Consider the following 14,976-nt stretch of genomic DNA (forward strand, 5'->3'; position numbering starts at 1 on the left):
AATGGGACAACTTTCCACAAGAGACAAAATGACACAGAAATTAACAACTATAGGTCACAGTACGGCCTTCAATAATGAGTAAAACATTGATTACATATTTTTTCATATCTATAGAATATTGATATATGTTTAAACATGCCATTTATGTTTCTATCCACCGCAGTTTTTTTGGCAAAAAACTAAGAAATTAGGTTAAAATCATCTTTGAAAGGCAATAACTCCAATAAGGGATGAATTTACAATTTCAGTTATATGACTTAATTGTAGATCTTACTTCGCTGAACAGTTTTGCCATTTACACTTTGCTCAATCTTTAAGATGACAACCAAAAATTGATTTAAAAAAAATTAAAAATTCCAGGACAGTAACCCAACAATGGATTGTTCAATTGGTCTGAAAATTTCATGGTAGGTAGATCTTGACTTGCTGATTACTTTAATCCCTGTCAATTCAGCTCTCATAAAATGCCTCAGTTTTTTTTAGGTAAAGGCCAAAAACTGCATTTCACCCTTATGTTCTATTTTCATCAACGGCCGCCATGTTTGTAGATGGATCAAATCCCCAGATACAATTTATAAATTAAAAACCCTAAGAAACATTCAGATAAAATTAAGTTGAAATTGATCATGTAGCTTCAGAGAAGAAGATTTTTGAAAAAGTAAACAACTTTAACAAGAAAATTTGAAAAAATTGTCTTTCAAGGGCTATAACTCTTTCAGGAGTCAATTGACCATTTTGGTCAGTTGAGTTATTTGTAGATCTCACTTTGCTGAAAATTTTACCCATTTACTTTTTCTCTCTTTCTTAAATAGTATTAAAGAAAATAACAAAAAACTACAAAATTTCATAAAAATTAACAATTACGGAACAGTACCCCAACAACATATTGTCAAATTGGTATATATATAGATCCATTTCGTTAGATCTAGTGATCAATTTATTTGGCAATCGCCAATGGCAGTCAGGAGGGTTTAAGAACATCAGTTGTTCGACCTGTTAGTCAAATGCGTTTTGTTAAAATAGACTTTTTTTCACTTTTTTTGGTCTTTTGGAAATTGTTGTTTGTGCTATATTTAGACCCCTCTACCAAGAAATTTTTTTTACATGCACACGTATAAAAATTGCGGTTTTTATCCAACCCACGGCACTTCTATTTTTTTGGTAGGGATGAGCAGCTGAGACATCAAGTACCCCACCCTTTTCATATATTTTGTTTATCAAAAATATATACCTTGTCGTGTATCAATTAACAAAAAACAGACCTATAGATATATTTGGATATTTTTCATCTTCTGGTACATTAGTATAGAGAATTTTGTTTTGGTCCTGCTCATCATCACGTTCATGTTTAGAAGCAACGCAGTCGCAATAATCACACCTTGCTTTTCCTATAAATTCGTCAAATCTTAAACACTTTCCTCTATTTGCCCCTTTTATATCTTTCATTATGAAGAAATTTCAATTTCAATAGACAATAAAATATGTTTAGTCAGATAAATGTTGTAACATCCCAGAGAGTAACACTTTCACTGAGTTTTATATTAATGAAAAACTGATAAAAAGTTACATTGCCCTTAAGGACGCTGACACTATGGAATTTCTTTTAATAATTGTTATCATGTTTCATATATACAAACCTTTGAATGTTAATTAGGTGCAAACGTTAAAATGTTCGGATCTATAGCATCTATAACTATACTATGGAAATACCACATTGGAATAAATAGAGATTAATTGGTTTGACAAAAAGCTGATGCATTTACTACTGTGGTTTAACGCATCAAAAATAAATACTGACATCTGATTAGTTTCAGATACTTATGATATAATCAAGCAAGTGATAATATCAACCTTTATATTTAAAGTTCGGAAACTTTTTCACGTTGAAGTCCGGAAAGTTAGTACATACGAAAAAAAACAAAAGAAAACCGAGCAACATTAATGAAAAAAGGAAATGTATTTAACAACAATTTTAAATTCGAAATTACAAGTACCCTTTCATCATTTGAAAATAGTTTGTTTGAATCATAGCATTCACTTCAAAACTCCAAGCATGGTATTTAGACCATCTAGTTAGATCAGAAAAAACATAATACCAATTGGAATTAAATGTCAATTTGTTGTGAGTGTTTTGTATTATATAGACTTTTTCAACTGATTAATTTAGTTTTATTTTATCTTGTGCTGTTAGATCACTATCCCGTGTATAACCTGTCGATTACTTTGTTTTCCTTCAGAAGAATATTTACAATAAAAGATAAAAAAATGTATTACTATTATAAAAAGCTTAAAAAGAATTATTGTTTACGCTTGTGTATTTTATTGCGTTGTCTGTTTTCAAACTTAGCAATTTATCTCTAAACTTTTAATGCACAAATGATTATATATATTAAAGTGGCAAGTGCAATTCGAGGGATCAACGTACCGATTGAACCTCTGTTTCTAACTTAAGTACTTATCTCTGCAGACTATAATATATTTGTAGCACACACATGGGAAGCACGCACACGTCAATGTGTTCTATATGTCGATATGGTAGGCATATTCATGAATCGATTCCATTGCAACAACAATTTATCAAATGATTTTTACGGTTCATATTTGAAATGTCCTGCAATTAAAATAACAATTTCATTAGATCCAAATGCCTTTTTTAGATATACAATACAGTTCTGTTGATAATTGGTTGGTACATTTATTCAGACTTATGTTATTGAAATTGATATGCTTGTAAATAAATATGGAATAGGAGTGAAGTGTATAATTCATTTTTCTTTTGTTTTTTAGTATTAGATACACCTTGATTGCGTTTCATATATTTGGAAATAATATAAAGAATGTATATTTCCAAGTCTGTCATCGAATTTTTTTTTGAACGATGCTTATAAAGACAATCGATTTATTACACTGTCAACTTGTCTTCCATTGAAAAATTACTGACATATAGGCTTTTAAGAGTATGCCTAATATCGTTGATATATATAAAAAGGGAACATTAAATGTAAGTATCTATAACCATTTCAGATAACAGATATCCTTCATCAGTTTGATTATGATGTCAAAAGAAGTGCTGATGTATAAGTACCCTGTCACGTCTTCGTCCACTCTGTGTTTTTGTAAGGTGAATTTCTAATTGTATTCATCTGATGAGTTAATATAAAAATAAGGAGAATTTGATGCTGTATGATTGACAATGAGACAACTATCCACCAAAGTTCAAATGAATTGAATGTAAGCAATTATAGACAATCGTAAAGTCTTTAACCATGAGAAAATCCCATACCTTATGGTCGGCTATAAAAAGCCCTTTTTAAACTGATTTATATTGTTCGTTCATATGTTGTAATGTTACATCACTATCCCAGGTTAGGGGAGGGTTTGATGCCTTCAAAGTTGTTTAACCCCGCCACATTATGTATGTACCTGTAATTTAGTGTAATGTCGGTTGTTGTGGTTTTTCATATTTGTTTTTGTTTCTTAATTTGTACATACATTAGGCCGTCAGTGTTCTCGTTTGAATTGTTTTACATTTTTCCGTTCGGGGCCATTTATAGCTGGCTATGCGAAATGGTTTTAACTCATTGTTGAAGGCCTTGCGGTAACCTATTGTTGTCAATTTCTGTGTTATTTGGTCTCTTGTGGAGAGTTGTCTCATTGGCAATCATACCATTTTTTATCTATTTTTTTCTTTTTTACAGATCTTTTGTCAAACTTTGCCATCAACTAAATGTTTGAAACAATTACGACTATTTAAATCAATGCTAAATTTTGAAGAAAAAAAAACAATTCTATATCTTTTTTCTTACGTGTGAAGATGTCATAGTATATCAAATTTTCCACTGTATTTAAAAAGAAAGAAAACAGTAAATAAATTTCATTTGTCTCCCTTTTTCAGAGAATCTGTTAAAAAATATAGTTAGCTCCCATCGTAAATTCAGCGTGTTAGTCAAAGGGATACAACTTTAATTTTCCATAAAAATTACGGAATTCCATAATATTATGGAGTCCGCTAAGTGCCCCGACTGTAAATGTTGTATATACACTCCTAGAGAGACAATCAGTCACATATTAGTGCAAGTCTACATAATATACACAGAGAGCAGCCAAAAAAAATTCTCACCTAAATTGCATGTTTTATAGTATCTAACAAGATTTTGTGAGGTAGACAAAATTGACCTTCAAAAGATCGTTTTCAATTTGAATTTAAAAAATTAGGCAGATCGGAAATATTTTGACTTTATCTAACTGACTACGTTTGTTTGGGATTTATTGCAATTATAATCTAATAATGAAACTGTTGGTTATGATAAACACTAATTTTACCTTGCGTAGCTGTGCGTTATATGTATTTCAGCATTTCTCTTCGAAAAATGAAATGTTAAATAGAATAAAAAGTATGATTTGTAAACTTTCTTTTATCCGGAATATGTTTTTAAAAAATAATTTATTAACCATGTATGTGGAAAATTTTGTGAAAATATAAGAAGTGGTAGTTATTACCTTTCATACCTTTAGATTCACCGGTGTCCAGTTTGAAGGTTAATTAATTTACTGTACACATTTACTTTTATAAATTGCGACTTGGATGGAGAGTTGTCTCATTGGCACTCATGCCACATCTTCTTATATCTATGTTTTGATTTATTCAATATATACCGTAAAAGATCTTTGGAATTTTTCAGTATTCCTCATCTGATTCATACCACCTCTAGAATAGGCAGTTTCACAATAACTTTGAAGCCCGGCTTTGAGTACTGATAAAATTGATGTTATTAATTTAGAAAGAGGTTTCGTGAAGCACTTAGAAGACCCAGCAATATACCGTTGTTTGTAAGGACACTTTATATATCCAATACAGTGATGGAAGATCTAGTTCTCAATCTTTGGTTTAACTTCCCAAAAGAAACAGAAAACAAACCTATGATTATCAAGGATTTCCTCTTTGGTAAGTGTCGTGGGGGTATATGTTGAGATTCCAAGTGTAAATTACATAAATTATTTTTACATGTTAACAAATTAAGAAGATGAATAATTATTTTTTTATAGTTTTGATATTATTTGTCAAAAGTAGTTCACTACAGTTTAAACTATTTTTGAGATAGAGTTGTCGCTTTTTTTTTCTAAGTTTGAATTTATGTTGTCTTAAAGGAATGCCCTTCGAAAATAACTTCCCCGAATCATTATGGTTTGTTGGTATCCATTTGACAAACTGGATATAAGTAAAGGATTTAAATCTTTATTTGATAGAAATAATGTAAAAATGTCCAATTTTGGCTCTTCATATGGCTAACATAACCATTTCTAAGCAATTTTCAGTTTTATAATTGAAGTTTGTGAACGATTGTTTTTTCGGAAAATTCAATTTACAATCCCTAATAAACCAAGTTTAACTTAAAACGATCATTTCATTATACGGACAGCCAATACAATACTTAGCAATTAATCAATGAGTTACAGTTAGTTGTTAATGCAATTTTCAGATTTATCTATTTCGGTAAATTCCAAATGTTTAGGTAATATGCTCAAATTTTCAAGTAACTCATATGCATCTGAGTGTACGAAACGACTACAACTGAACTGTCTGTAAAGGTACTGAACAGTCATGAATAAACATGAAAGTTCTAAGCAATCTGGAGTTTACAAGGAAATGTGTGGAAATGACAGAAAACTCTTAAAAAGCTGTACGTTTCTAATTTCCGTAATCTATGTATACCTTACAAAAAGGATTATTTTTATTTACCTGTGTACGTTATTTTATTTTGCGGCATTTTGTCCTAAGTTATGAATGTCTTTCTGATATTGTTTTGCTTTAAACCCCTTGTTTTATTTATTTTGTATTTACATTGTGTCATAGATCAAATTTATTCGTTCAGTGTATGTTCACTTGTTTTTGTTAATATGTCTTTTCGTTGAGTTAAGCCATTTCAATTGATATGTTATAGTGTGTCTTTCTATGCTGTGATGTTACGTTTAAACCTACTGCATTTGTTTTCACCCGAACTAAGTCTGGAACCTTATGTTAAGTGGTTGTCGTTTGTTGATGTGGTTCATAAGAGTTTCTCGTTTCTCGTTTTTATATAGATTAGACCGTTCGTTGGTTTGCCTGTTTGATTGGTTTTACAGTAATCATTTTTAGGGCCCGTTATAGCTTGCTGGCGGTTTGAGCAAAGGCTCCGTGTTGAAGGCAGTACTTTGATCTATAATGGTTTATTTTTACAAATTGTGACTTTGATGGAGAGTTGTCTCATTGGCACTTATACCACATTTTCTTGGCTTTCAATAAACAATAAGGTATACAATCAAAGTCTTTATTTTTATCATTAGTCGTCATATCCAATCCACCATTATATTCAATGCATTTATGAATCGATTCTATACAATGCATACGAAAATGTTTCTCCCCATTAACCATGCCGCGGCTTTGGTTTTTTTTTTTTTTTTTAATTGACATGTCAATATATGTCAATTCTTTATAATGCATTGGGTCATTTTTTTTTTTTATCATCGTCGATATTTCTGTTCTTTTGTTTTATCTGTTACATATTTTAGTATACGTATTCGTTTCTAGATGCCATCAATTATCAAATTACATTTAAATATAACACATAACACTTTACAACTACAGTGAGATATATTTTTAATATTGAAGAAGTGCACATTTACAAAAAGACTCTGCCTGTGTCTTCTCAATTGATTCAACCAAATGCAGGACCAGATGCAGCACCAACTGTAAGGAAATGTGATAAAATGATAAAATGTAATTCAGTATCAAGTAGTGCGAACACATGACACGAGATTTCATGAATATATTTAAACAAGTTGAAGAAAGGACACCGTATTGCTCTTCTGAAAATTCTGCATACAATTTTATCATGCAACTTATACGGAAGCCTGTTAAGGTCACATTAAACAGAAAACCGCAATAACGACATACTAATAGGATGGTAACGATATTACATTGTAATAGAATGGAAAATGTGTAGGCCAAATACACGCTTGCTAGACAGAATTTTTTTAACAACTTTTTTTGGTTTGAAAAACAAAATTGTTTTTTTTAAGACCAACATTGATATAAAAGGGGAAAATCTTTTAAACCAGCTTTAGATTATATATTAGAGTGTTCAAGAAAAGTTGAGTCAACGATGAAAAATACTAGAAAAAGTTTTCTGACAATATTGACATTTTTTATGTTCCTAAATCATGTCATATTGATAACATTTGCCATATTTTGTTTCATCTATCTTAAAAAGTTTTCAGAGGATCAAACCTAAAAAATAAAAAAAAAGTTGATATTACATTGAAAGGCCCCCCCCCCCCCCCCCCCCCCCCCCCCCCAAGGTGACTGGGGAAAAAAAGTATGGTCACCATTGGTCTTCCTCCGACCGGCAGTAAAACCCTTGCCAAAGTGGGGCGTCCGTTTGGCTGTGCGGGATGTACAAATTTGCAGCCACGTCCGGTCAGGATGGGGACGTTAAATCCGATGCCTCGTGTAAAGAGAATGCCACGCTCTTTGCACGTTAAGAACCCTTGTAACAACTCTTTGAGGGGTCCGTAGGTGACCTGTTGCAAGGCTAGATTTCTATCCCTATCCAATATACCCTCATTTCCCGTGGCAGTCTAAATTTCTCCGACCTTAATCCCGGACACCTCTATTACAGAACCTACCTATTGTATTTATTGTTAATTTGTTTTCGTCCTGAATATGCATGAAATATTTGCCACTGGACGTTAGACAACCAACAATCAATCAATCATTGAAAGGCAATACTTTATATATGGAGCCAAAATATGTTTTGAGCCACAGTAGATCTTATCAATCACAAAAATGTTTGTTTCTTTGATTTCGCCAACAACGTGCCATAATTTTTTTAAAGCGTCATAAGAACGAAATATCTCCTTTACGCTGTGAAAAAATGGACCTACTTGTGTTGACTTAATTGTAAAAATAGATTATTCTTCTTTTGAATTTTCATTTATAATTGCAATCTCTCATCTATAGTTTTCACTTAAATCCCATATATCGATAAACAAATCATCAGCGAAGGTCAGCTACATCTATTGGCAATCCCCTTTTAGCGTTGACATCCTTGGGGGTTGATAGGGAGATCTATAGACGTATACAGATAATCAAATAACATAGGTTTGCCATCTATTTGTCATTTCATATTCATTCATACTTAATGACAAAATTAAGCTAACTGTTAATTTATTAAAATGCTGACAGTATTATATAATGCTTGCCAGACTAAAGTTTAATTGCTTATAATCTACACGAGAAACACATCAATTCAAATCCAAATAACCGTGTTGACAACATCCCACCTACATATTCGCATTGGCAATCGTATAAAAATGGTAAAAGTATACATAGATATAAGAAGATGTGGTATGAGTGTCAATGAGACAACTCTCCATCTTAGTCACAATTTATAAAAGTAAACCATTATAGATCACAGTACGGTCTTCAACATGGAGCCTTGGCTCACACCGAACAGGAAGCTATAAAGGGCCCCAAAAACTACTAGTGTAAAACCATTCAAACGGGAAAACCAACGGTCTAATCTACATACAAAACGAGAAACGAGAAACACTTATGAACCAAATCAATAAAACGACAACTACGGAACATCAGATTCCTGACTTAAGACAGGTGCAAACAATTGCAGGGGGTTAAAACGTTTTAATGGTACCAAACCTTCACCCTTATCTGAAACAATAGTTTAACATCACAACATAGAAAGACACACTATAAAATATCAATTGAAATGGCTTAACTCAATCAAAAGACATATTAACACAAGTGAGCATACACTCAATGAATAAATTTGATCTATGATACAATGTAAATACAAAATCAATAAAATAAAAATGAATAATTAAAGAACATTATTATACCGCTTTGAAATGTTAAACAATTTCAGAAAAACAACAATAAGCTCGAACAAAAATCCGTCATTTACAATAATATTATACACAGGTAAATGAAATTAATTTTGTTGTTAGGTATACAGTTCAAAATGGAGAAAGGAAATATTTACAAAATAAATAAATTTTGATATTCATAGTACAAAGAAGTGAAAATTTATAGTAATACCAGACATTTATCAAAACTGGTATATAGACTAGATATAACCCCAAATAAGTAAACACTGAATGACAAAAAAGTATTACAAATAGTATCAACAGGTCAAATTAACAAGAAAAAGTACGATTTGAGAGTACTCGCAGTTACTGACAGCTAGTTAAAAGCCAACACAATTAATAATAAAAAATCATGCATCAGAGACTAACATCAACTAAAACACATCCCAGGGATTTAGTATTTTAACGTCATGGACAGTCAAAGAAGAATTGACTTGTGCAATGCCAAAATAAATGTATCGACAGGCAGTAGGGTAGTTAGGAGTTAACTTCTTCATAGATTTAAATGAACGTGGGTGTGTCTTTATCCCTTTTGAAAAGAATACAAATTTAGTTATAATTTAATTTGCTAATGACAAAATCGATATTATTGCCAATGTAAACTATATTCAAAGATGTAAAGGATATTTTAATGTCGCATGTAATTGTTTCATAAACATAAGTTACTTCTTGACATACTTCTTAAATATAATTAATATATACAATTCCAAGCATACTTTATTACCTGGACAGGAAACACCCACATCATACTGATGACCACAATAACTACTAACGACGTACCAACCACTTGATAAACAGCTATCAATGTGAGCTTCATTTCCAACACAATATAAACCGCCACCAATCAATATACGTCCAGTTCCTTGTCCAAAGTGCGCACTTTATAATAATATTTGTATTTTTCTTAAAAATAAACATTAATATAACTAATAATTTTCCAAGTATACTCTTGTATTGACGATGATCCTAACAATGTATGTTTTTGGGAATTTTTAGCGTAACGTCAGTTCAAAGTAGTTAAACTGACTAACAACTACATCGTTGAAAGTTGCTTGTAGTTGCAAAATTAGAACTATTAAATATGATCAATTAAAATCAGTGAATTGAAAACCATCATTGTAGGTAAAAAACCTAAGACATCGACATGGCTTTCAGGATATCTTTACAAATGAAAGAACAAAAATATACAAACAGCTAAAGATCATGTAACACGAGCATTATCTGGCGGTCTACAACTATCAGCTGTAATTTTACTCTTTTCTAAAATGCGGCGAATCCTAATAAAGCATCAAGGCATTATGCAATAACAGAAAAGGAAATATTTCTTGTTTAACCCCATTCACATGTACTGCGAAAGTCATGAATTAGGGGCAACTCTACTTTGCAATTAATTAAATCCTGTCAATCGATTTTGCAAAAAAAAAAAAAAGAGAGAATATGAAATGTACCCTATGCAAATCTAGACAGGGATCGACGGCAGAGTAAGCGTTTATTGATGTGCTATGTCTGTATCACATGACGTGTTATTCCGCACTCAGTCAATTTATTGATATAAACCGCTTTTATTTCATCTTCGTGAAAAGCATTATAAAGTGTAGAACCACTAATTCAGGCAGGGTCAATAGGTACAGTATTTGGGAAGTTTTGGTATCAAATGTTGAAAGTTGTTTTATTATTATTAATAAAGAAGTATATAAAGTTATAATAGGAGGGCACGTTTGCCCTGTTGTTCAGATCAAAAGTACCTGTTGTTCATACTGTCAAACTTCCAGGAACAGTACGCTCTAATATGCAATTAAAGGTTTGTTGAATTTTTCAGCACAAGTTAAGATAAGGTATAGTTTTAACATTAAATGACTTGTCAGTTTATTTGAACTAAAGACAAAGTGGCCGTTGATGCTTGAAATTGCAGAATTAAACATAAAAAGCAATGAGGCTATGAATTAGTGGTTTTATACTAGTACATAAACAAAGTAGCAAGGAGTATAACTGTTCTTACCCTGTCGTTGAAAAACCAGCAATTCGACATACAACTGTAGCGTCATTTAAATCAAAACGGTTATTAAATCCACATATTGTTCCCCATTGTCCATTCACTTTTAATTCTACGCGACCTTCCCAATGTTTAGAGCCATTGACAAGCCTGACACCTATAATGTTAGTACCCTATGTATTAATCAAATATGTTAGTTGTATTTTTGTTAAAGGTAAGAACTTGAAAAATGGTTAATTGAAAATGTTCATTTGCTTTCTGTTATATTCAAAACAAATATATGTATATATATACCACTATTGACGTTTGATACAATTACAACAACCGATGTGATCATCACATATATGTGGATGATAAATAGTTGCTACAACTGCTATCAATATTAAATATTCTTTTTTATGATATGACTTTTTGGTCAATCTAAGGATAAACGACATAATTAACTGTGACAGTTTTCCCTTTTTAACATAATTCTTTGTTTATAAGTCTAATATCAAGGTTTGTACCAATGTGTGTTTTGATATTGTAAACTATGTTCATTTGCTTTCTTTTATCAGTCTTAAGTGAGCGCTTTTATAAGTTTTATCCGACCGATGTACACATGTCAACCTTTTCTGTCACATCGAAAGCACTGATTGGTTGATATTCAACTGTTATTATTTGAAACAGATGATGTAATATTTCGACAGTACCGACAATTCTTTTAATCACGAAGACAAATCTTCAAGAAGTTCAATGTGACTTGTACAAACAAAATTATTCATTATCAATGATTCGATAACACTCCCCTCATTAAAGGTTTTCACAATATCTATAAAACGTACTTTTCTGTAATTTCAATAAAAATTAATAAAATCAAATTACCTTGTACGACATCTGTACTATTCCCACCTGGAAATATTCGACAAGTACAAATACAGCATCTTGTGTGCCATTCAAAGTTTGTAGTCGCCGTACAATCACCAACGGTTTTATTCAATTTCAAATTTTTATTAAAAATATATACATGACCTAAATGCATTCAGTATTTTTAAAGTCTTCTTTGTTATCCAGACTAATCTGATGTATATATACATAGTTATTGTATATTGTCCATCGGTTTGAACTATTTCATATAGATGGATACGAATTATTTTGCTCTAACTATGACAATGTTTCAAGAAAGCACGAATATGTGGATTGTACAACAATATGTCGTCAACATAAAACATAGGAGAAAAAACATTTAGATACCATCATATTGGCTGTTTCGAAGTTCAGTTTTATCAAGAAATATCAATGCAGTCGGGATACATGGTATCATAGGTTTACATTTTCTTTGGCATCTATCGTGAATAATGATGAGGATTTGATATACATATTTCCAAATTTAATCCGTTGTATTTCCATTAGAGATAGATTTTCGCGCCCTTAACTCAGTTAAAAATATACTTTTTTTTAGGTAAATACAAGAAAAAGGTATGACATCAAATCATTTCTATCTTTATACTCTTCATACAATGCACTGAAATAAGACGTCAAATGAACTTACTCAAACAAGCTACACCTACATCTTGGCTATGTCTACACGATGTGGCAAATAAGCCACTTGTTGAACAGCTATCGAGATGTTTTTCGTTTCCCTTACATCCTAAATTTTGGAAAAAAACTGGACCAGTTCCTTCTCCGTAGGAACCACCAACAAAAGCCTGTAGGGCCCTTAGAAGAAAGGAAAATATACAATTAGTTAATACAAGAACGGCAATTCATTAAAACATGTTTCGCATCATTACAAAAACAAAAACAAAAACTTTTTCAAAATTGTTCAATGTTGTAACACTCGCAAACTTTTCCACCCCCCAAACGTGTCCGATTTCCCCAAACGTGTCTATTTCACCTAAACGTGTCCTTCAAATCATAAATCGCCCATATGTGTCCGATTTCACATCCCCAAACGTGTCCGATGATTGTCATTCGCCAAAACGCCTAAACGTCTCAAAACTCTTAGCGCCAATATTTCACCGTCAGGTGAAAAACATTTACGTGTACGAAAAAAAGACTTCGGGCTCTATTAGATTCTTAAAAAAATCGAAGTAGCTACCCAAAGAAATCTGCGGGAAAGGTATAGTAATCCGTATAGACAAATGTCCAAGAATGCTACACTGTGTACGGTGACTTTTGCTTTCAAATAAATAGACACCAGATTAAAAAAGGATCGCAGAATGAAAAGTTATTTTTCCTTGCAGCGGTTTTAATAATTTTTTATCAATATAATTATCATTGTTTTAAAGTATAGATAGAGTTATTAACATTTTATCGTGTAAGTTTTCCTGGTCCTTCACTGTAAATAAAGTGGTCATTTATTAGCATTAATTTGAACAACGTCGGTTATTTATATTAAGCATAATTGTAAGCTAAATTTGCAACATATAATTAACTATTGACTGTTAATTACTTATTGTCCAGTGGCCAATATGTCATGCGTATTTAAAAAAAAAAACATAAACATTGTAATTTATTAGTTTTGTACAGTTTTAATCATTGTTTACGGAAGTGGATTCTATTGTACTAATATTCTCCGATGATACATAAATGTCTTTATATAATATGAGGGTATTGCACGACCTGCTTCATGCAGAAGTGGTTTCTGTGCTTGTAAAAAGGAGACCTTACAGTTTCATATAAACTAGACTGGTACCCAACCGATAATGAAATTCTTCGTATATTTGTATATTCCGAATGGCATACTAAATATGTTACGGAGGGAAACAACCTTCATATAAACCGGACGCGTTTAGCCTTTTTAATTGAATGAACACAATTGGGCGCTTACAAACAAAACACGTCTTGGCGACATTTAGCAACTAGACATGTTTTGCAATTCAGTGATGTCATATGAACACGTTTGGGGGGATCGGACACATTTGGAGGGATGGACACGTTTCTGAGTGTTACAAATGTAATGATTGTTTTACATATTATGCATAGTATAAAATTGCAAACAACATTTTAACAAGTTCATTTGAAATCTAATTGATTTTAAAGCGACATTTTTAAACATTTCTGTGAAATAACCAGAAGATAACAACATTATGTTCAAATTCATAAGTCGAAACAAACTGACGAATGATAAAAAATAACAAAAATAACGAACAAATTTAGAAAAAAAGGGGGAGTCCATAAAACTTACTAAATCAAGCGTTATCAATCAGCAGAACAAGTGAAAAACAACTGCCATATTTCTGACTTGGTACAGACATTCTTCGAAGAGAATGGTGGATTAAACATTGAGTTATAGCTAGCCAAACCTCCTACATGTATGATAGTTCTTTTATATTGACGAAAATGGGTAAGACACAACGTCAGACATAGTGCGTTAATGTGACAATAATTTGGATCCAGCAGCCAAAACTGTGTAAACATTCATCACATCAGGCTTAAAATTTTGTATGCCGGAAAAGCGTTTCCTCTACAACAGACTCATGAGTAACGCTTGGATCAAAAAAGTTAAAAGGCCAAATACAGTATTAAGTTGCGGTGATTTTCGGACATTAAATTCCGAAAGGTTTAACAAACAGCTTAGGACATCTATATCTAGGATAAAAAAATATATTGTTACCTAGAATATCCTGCCATTCGGCACAACACTTCCGCATCCTCCATTCCAAATTGTTTATCACAAATTGTACCCCACTGTTCATTTACATTAATCTCTACTCTTCCCTCAAATGGTCCCGGACCATCAACAAATCTAACGCCTATGACAAGGAAACTAATATATAACCAACTTCTATTTTCAGATAGATTAATCCTGTCTAACAAATCAACAATGTAATCAGTTAGGGGATTGTCATTCTTTTAAAATGTATGCAAAAATGTTGCGACAAATACTTTCGACCTAAAGAGAAATAAATAAAATAGTATACTCATGGATAGCATTCATCATTATTTTGCATTTTCAACGACACGAAATGGTATCCATATTCTACCATAAATCATTGATCAATTAAATTAACATCAGTGTAAAATTCCTGAAAAATAATTGTTTTGAACTTCGTCGTGTGAATCTGATAGTTTATATG

At 31.8% G+C, this 14,976-nt stretch overlaps 1 protein-coding gene across 1 annotated transcript in view; it reads right to left on the bottom strand.

The window, feature by feature from the left end:
* LOC127726804 (scavenger receptor cysteine-rich domain superfamily protein-like) overlaps positions 1-14,976 on the bottom strand; it is a 47,664-nt gene that overhangs the window by 18,610 nt on the left and 14,078 nt on the right. The window contains exon 7 of the mRNA XM_052234258.1: positions 12,447-12,613. Within this exon, the coding sequence (XP_052090218.1) occupies positions 12,447-12,613 (167 nt within the window). The remainder of the gene's footprint in view (positions 1-12,446; positions 12,614-14,976) is intronic.

This window comes from Mytilus californianus, unplaced genomic scaffold (genome assembly GCF_021869535.1).
Source record: "Mytilus californianus isolate M0D057914Y unplaced genomic scaffold, xbMytCali1.0.p SCAF_18, whole genome shotgun sequence".
Lineage (NCBI taxonomy): Eukaryota > Metazoa > Mollusca > Bivalvia > Mytilida > Mytilidae > Mytilus > Mytilus californianus.